Here is a 15,880-nt window from a genome sequence, read left to right on the forward strand (position 1 = left end):
ATAACCAGCAAAGATATCTGATAAGCCACAACACTGGCTCAACGCTGTCTCAACGCTGTCTCAACCTTCAAGATATCAAGTAGAAAGGACGTTATATAAAAATCGTATTTGCTGTTTGTCGTAGATAGATTCATTTACTTTAGGCTTTTTACTGAAGCTTAAGAAGCAAACAATTCTGTAATGTTGTCTTGGAGCAAAATGCAAACCAGCATTTTCCCAAAAAATTAAAGTTTCAAAGGGTTTGATGTGTAAATAAAACTGGGGAACTACAAAGGGTGCAGAAATAGGGCAAAGGGAGGGATGTGCTGGTCTCACCACAGATCCTAACATGCCATGTCTTGGGTTGGGGTTTTGAACTTCACCATGTTTTCAAAGGGAAAAATCCCCCAATCCCTCAACACACTCAATTATATAGCAGGCCTCTGCTTTCATACGAGAAAATAGGGCGATAATACGATAGAAGAGAGACAGTTTCAATATGTCACTTTGTGAGTTCTCGTACAGCTGGAGTCAGCTGCCACCCCCTCACGTATTCACGGTTTAGCACAATGACCTCTCTCCAGCTCACATTGTGAAAGGAGAAGCAACAGGCCAGGAGTCAGAAATGCAGACATTATGTTGTGTTTCCCAGTGCTGAGCAACGTGGGATGAATTATGATATCAACAATCAATGAAACGCTATACAAAATTGTTTCTTTGTACCGTACACTAGAAAGGAGACACAGGTACAGTAAACTATGCCAACAATGTACATGAACACAGATGACGATAACAATGATGATGCCGACCATCTCCTCTCAGTGAGACTACACATCACACACAGAGAAACCCCCCCTCCCACACACACACTATTCTCTTACCAGCCTGGTTGGTGGTGATGTCTATAGACACGTGCTGGGCAGGGTAGGGGCTCTTATTGGTCACCCCGTTGACGGCCTGTATCTCGAAGCTGTAGAGCGTGTGGGCCCACAGGTTACTGATGAACACTCTGGTTTCCGTCAGGCCCAGCTGCCGCGGAACAAACTCCACGTTGTCGTCACAGTGTGAACAGGTACGGCGGTCCGCCCGGCACTTCTTACAAACAATGTTGTAGACCACGTCCTCACGACCGCCTGTCTCCCTAGGCGAGTGCCACTCCAGGATCACTGAGGTCTCGTTCACGACGGATATCACGTTCCGCGGGCCCGAGGGAACGCCTACAAACAGACACAGAGAGGAACCTTTATTTAACCAGGTTTTCCCATTGACATCTCAGTTAATCTCTTGCCAACAGGCCTTGAGATTGACAAACACAATGAGAAGGATTGCATTCTATTCAACCATTATTTGTGAATTTGTTAGATTACTTGTTAGATATTACTGCACTGTCGGAACTAGAAGCACAAGCATTTCGCTACACTCACATTAACATCTGCTAACCATGTGTATGTGACCAATACCATTTGATTTGATTTGATTATTTAACCAGGAGATCCCATTGAGATCTCAAAGAATCAAAATTTCCAAAGAGAGACCTGGCTAAGAACGTAGTTTTAATGTAAACCATAGTAAGCTAACACAAATCCTGGACCCCTCATAGGATAGGCAAGGTAATACCCTTTTCACACTACTAAGCCACACAGAACCGACCCAAGCTGAGCTGCACTTGGTTGGCCTGGTAACACATCCACCATCATTTCTGGAACCATGCTGGAAAGGGCAATATGAATGGAAAACATCACACCCAGCACAGTACAGGTCAGCCTTATAGTGGGAATTAGGCACACTTGTTTTTCGACATTATTGCGTCTGTCTTGCCAAGGAGAGGGAAACGGGTCATACTTCATATCCATCTAAAGGACAGGAAAGGCTTAGATAAACTGGGATTAGTGGAATGTTTTTATGAGTCCGGCTCTGTTGATGGAAGAGTTTACACCACTTAAAGAATGTTTCTGGACATGCAAATGATGAGAGAGCAGCTACTCTATATGCTAATTATAGTCCATCACTACAGCGAATGAGCTATAGCCAAAGGAGAGGGAGGCGTACAGGACTGTAGCTACCAGCTATCCTGTACTAATCCGCAAGCTCGCAGTTAGACTAGGGGTTGAGGTCTTTTATAAATCAAGGTGAATCCAGGACTATCTAGTCTTTTCACATATGGTATTAATCTTTTCACGGGTGAGTTCCAAATATCTCTATCGGTCGCCCCAGCGTGAGTTTTTTCATGCACTCACTGTTCCAAAATGTGATCGTTAAGCAACTCAAGCAACAGGACAGTTAATCCGCGCTGACCTCAAACCAAGGTGTCAATTTAAAATTATTTTCTAACAAGTTTTATTTTCTAACAACTGTTGGAATTGAGGTGTGTTCCACCTCCTTAACAATTCCTATAAGAAGTAGACCATTTCACTGTTGAGGACAAATTATTTTTGAGTCTTTACTGAGCCAGACAAACTTCTCTCTTCAGCGAGAGCCCACGCACTTTGCCAGTGTTTCCCCAGATCAAGTATGAAGACATTGCGCATCTCTAGTCAGAACAGAGAAAAAAGAAAAAGTTGCACAAACTTTTTCCCCCAGCACATTTTCTGTCTGGCGCCTGCATTGCCTTCATTGGAATGAATGGATCATTATGTATTTACTGTTTTATTCACGTTTTCAAGTACTGGTGACAATTCATGCATTCTGATTCTTGCAGAGATTGTAATGGTCACATACGATGTGTGTAAAATACTTTTTTGAAGGTTGTACTGATTATGATGAGCTAATGCTAAGCTTTTTGCCGATTATTTGTCGCTCCATGTTTGTTGACATCATACAATGCATTCTGGTTGCCACGTAAGCGTCTGTCAGACCAAAGATGTTATAACAAGGGATAGTTCACTCGACTGAACTCTGAAAAATACTAGGTCAAATCATGACATCAGTGATCTTCAGCTCGGAAAGGTGGAGCTCTAGAAATAGGCCTGAGTTCCCGAGTTAGAATTCCGAGTTGGATGACCGTTCAAAATGATTTTTCCCAGTCAGAGCTTGTTTTTTCAGAGTTCCCAGTTGTCTTGAACGCACTGAAGTCTGAGATTTCCCAGTACCCTGTTGTTTTGAACGCGACATCAGATTGTAACTCCTTTCCAAGGGTTTTATTTTTATTCAGTTTATAAACTTCTCCTGTGTTTGCCCCCCATTTATTAAGAAATCCCCCATTATAGTAATATTTCCTGCATCAAATCCCCCCACGATACCTTCCCCCATTTCTACCCCCCATGGACTTGAAAACCCCCCACAAATGAAAGGAACCTCCCCACAAACCCCCCTAAAATGGTTTCATCCCTGTTTAGCTTTTGGTGTGATGATCTGTGAGGTGATGCTATTTTATTTGCTTTGTGATTTGTCAAAAATGGTAAATGACTTGTCAAGCCATGTGCTCCGGTTCTTGTATACACTGTAACAAGTACATCAAAGATTTGTAATATGCTGAAAAGTGGCTAAACTAAGTCCATATTTTTCAGGCAATGGGCACAGCCATCTTTGACTTTGACTTTGTTTATTTACGTCTTATAGTGAATGACATTCTGGGATTAGGAAGTTTTCGCCAAGTCAAACATAAAGAAACATGGCTGCCATCATAAATAATTTTGCTGCTGTTAGCTTAGCTGACACGCATTTCTTTTCTAAACAACATTACATTAGTCTCTTGTGGTCACCAGAGATGTGGTACATTGTAAACTAGTCTAGCTGTTAGGTTGCTAACTTATGTTTCGTTTTTTTGTCAGCACAAAAACTGTTATTTAGACTGGTTTATGGAATGAGTTTATCCGTGTTATGTTTGGATGATACAGTTCGCATTTATCTTTTACAATAAAAGGTGAAATTGAGGAACATAAGTTTCCCATCAGTACAAAACACTGTTTAGATGCTTTTCAGACAACAATGCTGTCTAGACACGTTTGTTGCATCATACGTTCTGTTCCAATCACATATTTGAGATCGTACGCTGCAGGGACCACTCAACAATGATCACAAATATGTGATCATCCGCGTCAAAGGGTTAAAGTTATTCAATGTGACTTATTAAAGCACATGGGCTACACAAAAAGGTGTGTGAAAACGTATTACCCGAATAGATCTGGGTTAAAAAATAAAGGATACAATTCAAGGAAGCCGTATAAGCATAGTATGACGCATCCCTTGAGTTTCCCATTACAGAGAGCTTGAGGGAAGGCAGTTGAAAATAAAGGAGACAAGAGCAATAAGCTGTATTAGCGTATTAGGACACAGCCCTTAGTTTCCCATCATGAAGGGTGAGGGCAGGCATTTCAAAATAAAGGAAACAAGAGAAGGAAGCTGTATTAGTGTATTAGGACACAACCCTTAGTTTCCCTTCGCCGAGGGGTGAGGGCAGGCAGTTGCTTCTGTCAACACAGCCACAATAAATCATTGTTCCTGCAAAGCCACGTGGGATAGCACTGGGGCGCTTGGACAAAGCAGCGGAACACACAGAGGTGACGGAATGGCAGTGTTTCCGCGGCGACCTCGGCTTTGCGCCACGGTGACGACTAAGGGGTCAGTGACAGGGAGGACGTGACCTCCACAGTGTGGTTATTATGGTCTGCCACAAAGAGGACAGAAAGAGGATGGAATCCATCACCTCTAGATAGCCCACAGTTTTACCCAAAGCCACTTACAGGTAACATATATGTTTTTCGAATTGATTTTGTATTTTTGAATTAACCTTTATTTAACTAGGCAAGTCAGTCATAATTAGGATGTTTCCCCATGCAAAAAAACAGACCAACAAGCACCATATTCATTGGCGCTACCGGGTGTGCCTACGAGAGCGAGAGAGAGATGATTTGTTATTGTTTATTTCACTTTTGTATATTATCTACTTCACTTGCTTTGGCAATGTTACCATATGTTTCCCGTGCCAATAAAGCCCCTTGAATCGAATTGAATTGAGAGATATAGAACGAGGCAGGAGCCTAAGAGAATGAGAGAGATGTGCTAGATAGTGAGATGAGAAAGAGTGAACGAGAGGAGAGAGTGTGTGTGTTTGCAGAAATAGGGCAGAGACGGAGAGAACAGCTGCACTTACAATATGTCCCATGGGTATCACACACACACAGAGGGCATACACTATACATGTATATACATATAGTCCATATAATCACCATGACACACCTACTGCTGTGAGAACTGATATAAATGACCCAGCCTATGTGTTGTATGACAGTCAGACTACATAATACACGGCTTCTCATGGAACAAATACATATGACATGTAATCACACTATCTGTTTGCATGTACATTATTCACATGCTTGTGTGCGGTCTGTTTTCATGTATGTATATGTAACAGATGTATAGTGTACTCTCCATGCGTTGTGTTTTAAAATAATAAATCACTTCGGCCAGTGGTCCCAGTTGAGCATCATTTATTTCTGCTGTGGTTAAATGGGAAACAGCACGTTAGTTGTGCAGGACTTAACAGTGATGATGGCTGTCGATGGCAAAATCCCTCGCATCACATTTTCATACTGGGAAGACCTGACGTTCGCGATCTCCCCCTATCTGCAAGCGGGGCCAATCACAACACCCCTTATTGTCATCAGAGTTGAACTAACCAATAAGAATGCTTGAACATCAAATACACATTTCTTTAGAGGCAAGTGGAAACATAACCAACCCTGTTACATTGTCCCCTGCTGAATTACACTTGCATACTACAAAGAAACTAAATGAGGTATGCAATACCTTGCAATACATATGTCACCAAATATTCCAGTGCAAAGACTATTCTCTAAAGAGAATTAGGGGAATTCAAAGACCCCGTAGGAAAACATGCCTGTTACATGTTCAGTACACTCAGTGACAATAAGAACCTCAGACAGAAAAAAAAAAAACCTTGGCCTACATGACCCCTGACCCATTACCTCTATAGGGTCTCTTGAAAGTTAAAAGTAAAAAAAAAAAAATGTGGCTATAGACTTGGATTCTAATCCTACACCCACACAGGTACTCTAATGAATTCTGTATGAAAAACCCTCTGTGTCTGCATAGTCTCAATGAGTCTCACTGGGCGTTTCCTAACTCGACCAGCCCCTGACCTGACAGTCCTAACAGAGTTATCATTACGTTTAACCTGTTCAACTACCACCACCATTGGTGGGTCACTGTCCACAGTCGATGGGTAGTCAAGGTCAAGGGTTCTGTGACTGTTGCTGGAACTTGTGGCATCTTCAGAATGCCTTTCTTCCTCAGAGGGTTCGGACATTTCTTCTCCAAAGGTTACCTCTGACATGCTTGTGCCACCAGTGGCACCCTCAGAATGTGGTGAGTTCTGAGGGTCCCTCGCCAGTGGCCCATCTTCCAGCACATCTAGGGTCTCTTTTTCAGAGGGCTCCGACTGTGTTTCCTCCGAGGTCTGTTCTGATACCCACACACTAGTCCTCTCACCGATGTCCATTTCTGGTATATCATTCATGGATGAGTCCTCCATCTCCTCACTCGGATCCTCACGGTCTCCCGTATTAGGTGTCTCTAAGGCAGTGTCAGGGAGAGGCAAAAAGTTTACAGGCATTATCAGATTACGGTGGACCGTTTTCTCCTGGCCAGTCGACATGTTCTGTATCTTGAAGATGTGGATGTCACTATTCTTCTCCGTAACAATATAGAGGTTGTTCTCCCAGCGATCCGCCAGCTTCCTCTTTCCACGTTCACCCTTATTCGCCAGCAGCACCCGATCACCGACCTCCACTGGAGCTCCTCTGATCTTCCTGTTGTAGAGGCCCGCATGCCTCTTCAGCTGTTTGGTTGCCGACAACTGTACAGTCTCCATGGCCTCCCTCAGGTCTCTCGTCAGGGACTTGACGTACTCATCATAGTCTACAACATTTGAGTCTTGTAGCACCGTACCAAACATCATGTCGACAGGCAGACGTGGGGTTCTCCCAAACATCAACTGGAAAGGGGCGTGGCCCGTGGTTTCATGGACTGTACAGTTGTAGGCGAAGGTCAACGACTTCAGCTTCTGGGGCCACCTGTGCTTCGCTCTCGTAGGTAAAGCCCTGATCATGTTTCCCAGCGTTCTATTGAACCTTTCGACTCCCCCGTTCCCCATCGGATGGTAGGGAGTTGTGTTAGACTTCTGGACTCCTGCAGCGCTCAACAACTCAGCAATCAATTTACTTTCAAAGTTGGCCCCTTGGTCGGAGTGGATACGACGAGGAAAACCATACACACAGAAGATGTTGTTCCACAGCTGAAGGGCCACCGCTTTAGCTGATTGGTTCGGACACAAGAAGGCATGGGCCATCTTAGTAAAATGATCAGTGACGACCAGAACATCCAAGGACTTGTTGTTGGAGTCTTCAGCAGACCAGAAGTCCACACACACCAACTCGAGGGGCTCAGTCGTGATGATGTTCTCCAGTGGAGCTCTGGCCTCTGGCTCGGGGGCCTTACTGAACACACACCTCTTGCAGGTCTTGACATACTCTCTCACATCCGACTCCAGACCATGCCAGAAGAACCTCTGTCTCGTCAAGTACAACGTCCGCTGTTGCCCCTGATGACCGGCTTCATCGTGGACACCCTTCAAAACTGTCGCCCTCATTGAGGTGGGTACTACATACTGGTACGTCTTCCTCTTTGACAGCAAACTTTTGGTAACGCGATATAGTACACCCATTTTCAGAGTGAGCTTCTCCCAGGTCTTCAGAATCCGTAGAGCCTCGATTGGTTCATGGCCACGTTCCCTCCTAGAAGGTCTACGGCCCCTGTCCACGTAGAATACAACTCTGGCGAGTGCATCATCCTGGCGCTGCTTTGATATCAGGTCGTCACGGGACAGCACTCTCACATCTGACATCTCAGATGGCACCAGTGACTGAGTGAGCTGAGGCAGTAGCAGCGCACAGTTCTGTAGACCAGCCTCCTCTTGCGACCTCAGGACTGCTGACACCGCTTCCTTTGACAGTGAACCAGGAGAAGGATAGGAGGTAGTTTGGCAGTCCATGACAATTTCACAGGCATCTGCCTCAATTGACGGTGAGCAGCTTTCGAGGTCGAATGGGTGGTTCGACCAGCGGAACACATCTTGCACCTTCTCAGCATGTACTCCCGCAGCTTCTTCCAGCAAGGCCTTGTATGGAACCCTTGTGATGCGGTGGAGAGCGCTCGGCTGCACAAATGGCTGTCTACTGAGTGCATCAGCAATGACATTTTTGGGACCGGGGATGTACTTTATGTCAAACTCGAATGGAGCGAGTTTAGCAACCCATCTCTGTTCACAGGCGTCCAATTTGGGCTTGGACAGGATGTATGTTAATGGGTTGTTGTCTGTCCATACAGTAAAAGGCTTGCCCCTTAGCCAATGACTAAACTTCTCACAGACTGCCCAGCGTAAAGCAAAAAACTCTAACCTATGGGCAGGATACTTTGACTGTGCATAAGTAAGAGATTTGCTAGCGAATGCTACGGGCCTGGCTGCAGACCCATCCTCTGGCACTTGGGAGAGGACAGCACCTAATCCATTACTAGATGCGTCTACAGACAGCAAGAAAGGTCTACTAAAATCAGGGTGGGCTAGCATGACCTGATCGAGGAGAGCTTGTTTCAACTGACTAAAGGCCTGTTTGCACTCACCAGTCCAGTCTGCTGCTGTGAGTTTCCTATGTATTCTTCTTTTCCTCTTTCCTTTCCCATGGCGTGGTGCCTTCGTCCCAGTTGTCAGCCCATGCAGCGGCTTAGCGATGGTGGAGCACCCCTCAATGAACTGCTGGTAATAGACTATCATTCCGAGAAAGGACCGAATCTTCCCCTGGGAGGGCACGTCCGTGTTATCCTCCATGAGATCCTTCTCTGTCATCCCTGCAATAGCCTTCACTTTTTCCGGGTCTGTGGCCACACCTCCTTCACTGATGACATGCCCCAAGAACCGCACTGACCTCTTCATGAAATGGCATTTCTTTGGAGCCAATTTCAGATTATGGGCCTTGAGACGCTCAAAAACTGACTCCAAGCGTTGCAATCCAAGTTCTTCAGTCGGGGCAAAAACCAGCACATCGTCCAGGTAGCATAGAAGGCTAGAAAAATTTTGATCCCCAAAAATGCTCAACATCATCCTCATGAATGTAGCTGGGCTGTTGCACAGTCCTTGTGGAAGACGGTTATATTCATATAACCCAAAAGGAGAAGTGAAGGCTGTAAACTTCTTGTCGTCTTCATGCACCTCCACATTGTAGTAGCCTGAGGTCAAATCCATTGTAGAGAAGAAGGCATTGCCACCCAGGGCCGCCAGAGCATCAGCTTGGTGAGGTAGAGGGTGAGCATCCTTTACGGTGCGAGCATTGAGCCATCGGAAGTCTGTACACAGTCTCAGATCGCCAGACTTCTTCCAGACCAGCACGAGCGGGGAGGCATACTCACTGCTGGATTTCCTGATTATCTCTCGCTCTTCCATCTCATCCAAGGCCTGCCTGAGCTTGTCATAATGGTTAGGGGAGAGCCTACGGTAAGGTAGCCTAAAAGGCTTAGTGTCACTGAGTCTGATGCGATGGACATATCCAGTAGCCTTCCCGCAATCTAGTTTGTTCCGGGAGAAGATACACTCGTAGCGGGCTATTAGCTGAACTAGCCGGGCCTTACACTGTTGCGACAACTGAGTGGACTCAATGTCAATGTCACCTAGCCCTAACTCGTGCAACACCTCACTTGTCACTCTGTGCGGTTTTACGGCACTGTCAACGGTCAAGCTATCTCCACTACCATTGTCAAAGTCTTGATTGGCATCCATTTTGTGTACCTGCTGCACCAGGGGGACCGGTTCGACAGTGGGCCCATCTATGTAGTCAGTGTCAAAGTCCTCTAATGCCATGCAAGGAAAAACATCCGCTATCTTGGCATTGCGTCTCACTGTTACTGGCTTTGGTGAGGGATTGATAACTTTGACAGGGACCCAGCCATCGCTCCACAACGTCGCTACTGTTCTCCCCACTAGAATGTTTTTCGGTCTTGAGCGCGCCCTCGTAGGCTCAATAACGACAGCACTGCCCGCAGATACATTTTGAGGCGTACACAACCGGCCCCAGACTAAATGTTCCTGCATGGGCTCCAATGTGACCGCCCGCTTCAGCCTTACCGTGCCCACTCTTTCCGGCACTTCTGTCCCTTTCCATCTCTCTACATTAGCCAGCAGACGGAACAGTTTGTCATCTCCATTGTGTTCAGATGATGACATCTTCTCCCAGAAGTCACCGGTCGTCTTCAGCTCCCTGATGAGGTGTTTTATCACGTTGCTGCCTAGGATGAGCTCATCACGTTGGCCATCCACTACTAGAACAGGGACAGAGAGGCTGCTGCCATACACAGACAGATTCAATTCACACACACCTACAGGCTTGGTCTTCAACCCCCCGCAGCCAACCAACACCACTTCAGTCGGACTGAGGGAGCCACTCTTGAGCACACCTGCTTTCTCAAGGCGTGGCACCACTGTAGAGCTCAATGTGCATGCCATAGAACCGCTGTCAATCATAGCGCTCACCTCTATAACATCCCCCAGTAACACACTAGTATAGAAGAGTTCATCGTTGTGGAGCACTCTCTGTGTATTTTGCATAATGACTTTTTCGTTCGACTTGACTTCATCACAAACACTTGAATATATTGACTCCAAATCTACAACACTATCGAATTGGGGCACCTCACAAGGCCCAGCACTTCCCCCTACCCAGTGCGGGCCAGCTAGTTTTCCTGCCGCTGTGTCGTGTTGCTGTTTGATGGAGCGACGGGAGTTACCGATGAAGTGCGAGGACATTCCCGACGTGTGTGCCCAGCCTGATAACAGAGGAAGCATAGGTGGTTAGAATAACAATGATCCATTGTGCTGTGATTCGCATCCCCACACACTTTGCATTGCAAAGGCGGGTTCTCCCTTCTGGGCTTCCTCTGGAAACGTTTATTATAGCCGCCTACAGGTTGCAGAGGCCTCTGCTCCAAGACCCGTTCAAGCATGTCCATCACACGATCCAATGCCTCGGATGAGCCATTTGTGGGCTGCTGCAAGGGGTCCGGGCAGTTTGCAACAGCCGACACTGGCCTACTTACTTCCTGCGTCAGTGTGGTGACCAGTGGGGCCAGCCGCAAGGGACTTGGAGCCTTACACTTCCTCTGGTACTCCTCCAGCCTGCCATGGACCTCCGCAGCCGTCCACTCATGCAATGGTTTGCACATGAATATCAATGACAGCTCTGGGTTCGGACAGTGCTTGATGAACATGACAGTCAGAACACGTGATGGATTGTCTAGCTCCTTGTTCTGCCTCTTCAAACAGTCCTCTGCCACCTCTATGGCTCTGTTCAGTCTGATCCAGTAATCAAATGGAGTCTCACCTTCCACTGGCAACGTAGAATAAACATCAGCTAGGGGCATGTCAGAGTTGATTGTGTCGCTAAAGTGATGCTTCAGAATGTCAAAAACCGGTCTAGGGCCCTGGCTTAAGTCAACTGGGTTACTGCGTAGGCTTACTCTTACCACGTCACGTGCCCGCCCTGTCAGCTTACCCAAAACTTCATCTGACCTCTCCTGCCCACCATAGCCCTTCTTCTGCATGTACACTAACATAGTCTCCTCCCATTCATGCACTGTGCATTCCTCTGAACCATCCCCCCTGAAACACGCTGGTTCCCTGACATCATTTTTCACCACTACATTTAGACTAGAGCTGGCCCCAACCTTGGTACCACCAACATAATCAACCTTCTGTCCCACCCCATCTCCCATAGCCTTTGATTCCAAACAAGAGGCAATATTTTCACCTATTGAGTAACCTATCTGCTTAACAATGTCTGCCAGGAAATCCATAGAAACATCCTCCTTCCTAGGATTAGGTGAAACTGGCTCAAATGCACTGAGTTGAGGTAGCTCTAAATCATGTGGAAGGTGCACACTTGCCTGCGTAGTTGGCCTGGCCAGAGGTGTGGAAGTAACTGGAGAAATAGATGCCCCCCTACCCACTGGCAGTGAAGGGTTAAACATGAAAACTCCCCTACCTCTCCCAAAACTTTCCATTTTTAAAATATATATATATATATTTTTTTGTAAATATTAAGTGCCCCAAAAAAATAAAAATGAAAATTATCACAATCAATATGAACACTTCTATAAAATCAGCTTGAACATAATGCACTCAAAATAAAAGTTCAGTAGTGGTTGTCTAACAAGGCCAAGAATCAACACAGAAAAGTAACAAGAAACGCCTTAATAAATAGTTGTCGCCACCGTGTGGTAGAAAATGGCATCACCCTCACGTTAATTGGCTTCCGAAGGTCACTAGCGTAACCGCACAATTACATCACTAAATAATCATAACATCAACACATACAACTAATAAACAGTATATTATATTCCCCACTCACTCATGCTACCAGGAGCTCCCTGAGAACTCCACTTGCGCAGAATGCAAAACCTAGACCTTAGGCGTGTATCAGCAACCACAGTACTTCTTGAAGCCGGGTCTCCGATCCCTCCACGTGACGTCCAGCAAGACAAGAAGACGAGTCACGGCACCAGTGTAACAGATGTATAGTGTACTCTCCATGCGTTGTGTTTTAAAATAATAAATCACTTCGGCCAGTGGTCCCAGTTGAGCATCATTTATTTCTGCTGTGGTTAAATGGGAAACAGCACGTTAGTTGTGCAGGACTTAACAGTGATGATGGCTGTCGATGGCAAAATCCCTCGCATCACATTTTCATACTGGGAAGACCTGACGTTCGCGATCTCCCCCTATCTGCAAGCGGGGCCAATCACAACACCCCTTATTGTCATCAGAGTTGAACTAACCAATAAGAATGCTTGAACATCAAATACACATTTCTTTAGAGGCAAGTGGAAACATAACCAACCCTGTTACATATACAACAAAACAAAATGGCTGTGAGAGGAGAGGTGTGAATTTGGCTCGGTGCATCTCGTCTCTGGGCCCCTGTTGGTAGCTGTATAGATTTCCCTATGCAGTGACGGATGGAGAAATCCGATGTGACTGCCACTTAACCGGTGATTTGCAGGCTATTATGGCTGCCCTTGGCTGTTTTAATTTGCCATGGGATTTAATTTGTCGAGTTCATTACTTACCGAGCTCCTACCCTGGCATTCATTTAGCCGCACTAGTCAGCCTTGATTGTTGCTTACATCTCACACGCCACAATTAGGAAGACTGCGCGATCATCAAGCGTTTTGTTTACTCCTAGTGACGTGTTAGAATGATTGGAGTGTTTGTGACAGTTTGTGTGGGGTTGGGTGGGTTGGGTTAGGGTGTGTTTGTGTGTGTGTCTATGCATGCATGAGTGTGTGTGTATGTATGTACACGTGCATGCCCAATAGTGTTACTGTCAAACTCATCCCCACCATTGGCAACTAACTGATGAGGCATAGAGAATCCCATGTAACAGGTGGATAGAGAGTAATGTCTACAGTCCACATATTGTTGGAGGACCAGAAAGGCCACGACCCCTGTTTGCCCCCTGGGCTGCCTGCTGATGTCAAGAGCACTTCAGCGCCCCAAATATAAACAGCCCACCACATTGTTTACTCAGCCTGGCCCTCTAAGCCAATCGCAGTGCTTTGCTGGGCCTCCTTCACGCTGTTTGTCTTTTCAATGGGAAACAGCTCCTCAGGGACTCACTACAACTCCCTGTGTGGAGATCTGGAGCACAGACTGACTAAGGAATTGGGGGAAGAGAAAAAGAAAGGCGGGTTGGTGCTGGCTGCTTTGTTTCAGAGGGAGAACTAAACGGAATGGCTCACACGCACATACATACATACATACATACTTAATTCTCCAATTGAATTCTTCTACAGCATATGTCGCTCACAAGTACTACACACCACCCATCAATTTGGTCATGTCAGGAACATCTGCACTTGAGAAACCCATCATGTCAATCACGTCACATCAATGCTCAGCCATAGTCATTGCCTGTCTCGCAAGACGCATGGGGCTCGCAGCAATAACATGAACGAATGTGTTGCGCAAATTGTTTCCCTCAGTCAGCTGAATGCATCGCTTAGTTCATAGAAACGTGGTCTCCGTGGGTAACCGTCGACATCCGCTATTAGCGCTTGCGACAAACGGAGCGGTAACAGCGGTTTCTAGCGTACCTTTGAGAAAGAAAAGAAAAACATCCAACAGATTTGACTCTAGCTTTTGAACAGTTGGAGCTATTAGCGACTCCGACCACATTCCTGGTATGGCGGTGTGCCCAGCGAAGTTGTTTCAACAAAAGTGTCAGAAATATTACTGACTCCCACCGCACTAGATAGAACAGGAGAAGTCTAACACACAGGGGAGCTGGTCTGCTTGATCTACAAAAGCTCAAATATCAGTGCCTAACAAGGAGCACAGGATGTGAAAGAGATCGCTAGAGAAGACTGAATGTTCGTTTGAGTTGAGGTCTAAAGCACAGCACCATCTCTCTCTCGGCAGGCAGCAGTGCAGGCAGAGGGATTAGCCCAGGCCAGGCAATTACACTGGCTTATCTCTGTTGACTAGTGCATTACTGGGAGAACCAGCAGCTTGCTTACTCTACCACTGCAGAAGGAGAGGAGGAGAGAAGGAGGAAGAGGAGGGACGGTGAGAAAAAGGAAAGGAGGGATGGAGAAGATGAGAGCGGGAGAGAATGACAATTGGAGGAAAGGAGAGAAAGGAGGAAAAAGAGCAAGGAGAAATGGGAGGAGAAGGAGCAAGATAGGAGAGAAGATGGACAAAAATATAACATGACAAGTCGAAACATGAGAAAAGGCATGAGGGAGAGAAATTAGGAGGCTATATGGTGAAAAGGAGAGAAAGATTGAAAAGGAGATAAGAATTGCCTGAGAAAACATCTCTCTCAGCCTGTCCTTAGAGTGCAGAATGTTAGGAGGTTTATGGATTTGTGGCCTGAGGTCCAGACAGAGATCAAGGAAGCATCTGGAAGCTTGGCCTCAGTTATGAGTTGAGGTTCTCTTTCCATGAACTCAACCATGCTACTTAATTTCTCGATTTCCCTTCCTCTTCACACAGTGGAGCCACAGCACAGTTCTCCCTTACTCCCCTCCATCCCTGTATCTCACTTATCAGCAAGAGTTCCACTGGCCCACTCCCACCGACTCCCATCAATTAACGGCCTGTCAGTCTGCCTCTCTCCCCCACACAGAGAGAGACCTGTGGGTCCAGGAACTGGGGGAAGGCTGGGGAAAGCCTGGGGGTGGTGGAGAGAGGGGAGCACCGTGCAGAGCGACCTCTTTCCAAAGGCCTCCAACGGTGGGTAGCATAGCCGAGGGGAATGGGCCTCGTGCTGGGAGACAGAGGGTTTGACGGCCTCCCTAGTGGAAGAGGAAATGGGAGATGGAGGTTGTTTGAAGTGGAGCCTCGGCTTGGTGAGTCCCGCGGGGAGTGAGGGGATGGTGAGGGCTCATTGCTACTTCATTTCTCCATTTCCCTCCCTCTTCACACAGTGAACCCACAGCACACTTCTCCCCTACTCCCCTCCATCTCTATAGGTGTTTCTCAATATGCATACTACCGTGCTCCACACACTCATGCTCTAAGTTCCTTCTTTGATGACGTTCTCTTGAGTACGTTGTTTTGAGGACCAGAGGTTGGAGAACACATACATTTGCGCACTCCTGTGCTACTGCATTACCTTTGACCAATAGAAACCAAAAAAATATATATTACATAAAGCAAACGCAACCTTGTGACTTCATAATTATCAGCTAGCTATATGTGAATCGCATTAATCTAGCTAGCCAGATAGTTTTAGATGTGAAAAACAACCTAAAACAAATGTTGTTATGAAAGGTAGATGGCCAACGTTAGCTACCAATTCTTCGTGGGTGCCTAGCTAGCTACCAATTCTTC

The 15,880-nt window shown here is 46.3% G+C and overlaps 1 protein-coding gene across 4 annotated transcripts in view; it reads right to left on the minus strand.

Annotated features, from left to right (window-relative positions):
- The window catches only part of LOC139550906 (ephrin type-B receptor 1-like), a 324,253-nt gene that overhangs the window by 94,353 nt on the left and 214,020 nt on the right, over positions 1-15,880 (minus strand). For 3 of the 4 annotated variants that reach the window (XM_071362160.1, XM_071362161.1, XM_071362163.1), the window contains exon 5: positions 861-1,196. The exons of the other annotated variant lie outside the window; for it this stretch is intronic. In XM_071362160.1, the coding sequence (XP_071218261.1) occupies positions 861-1,196 (336 nt within the window). The remainder of the gene's footprint in view (positions 1-860; positions 1,197-15,880) is intronic. 4 annotated transcript variants of the gene reach the window in all.

This window comes from Salvelinus alpinus, chromosome 23 (assembly GCF_045679555.1).
Source record: "Salvelinus alpinus chromosome 23, SLU_Salpinus.1, whole genome shotgun sequence".
Classification (NCBI taxonomy): domain Eukaryota; kingdom Metazoa; phylum Chordata; class Actinopteri; order Salmoniformes; family Salmonidae; genus Salvelinus; species Salvelinus alpinus.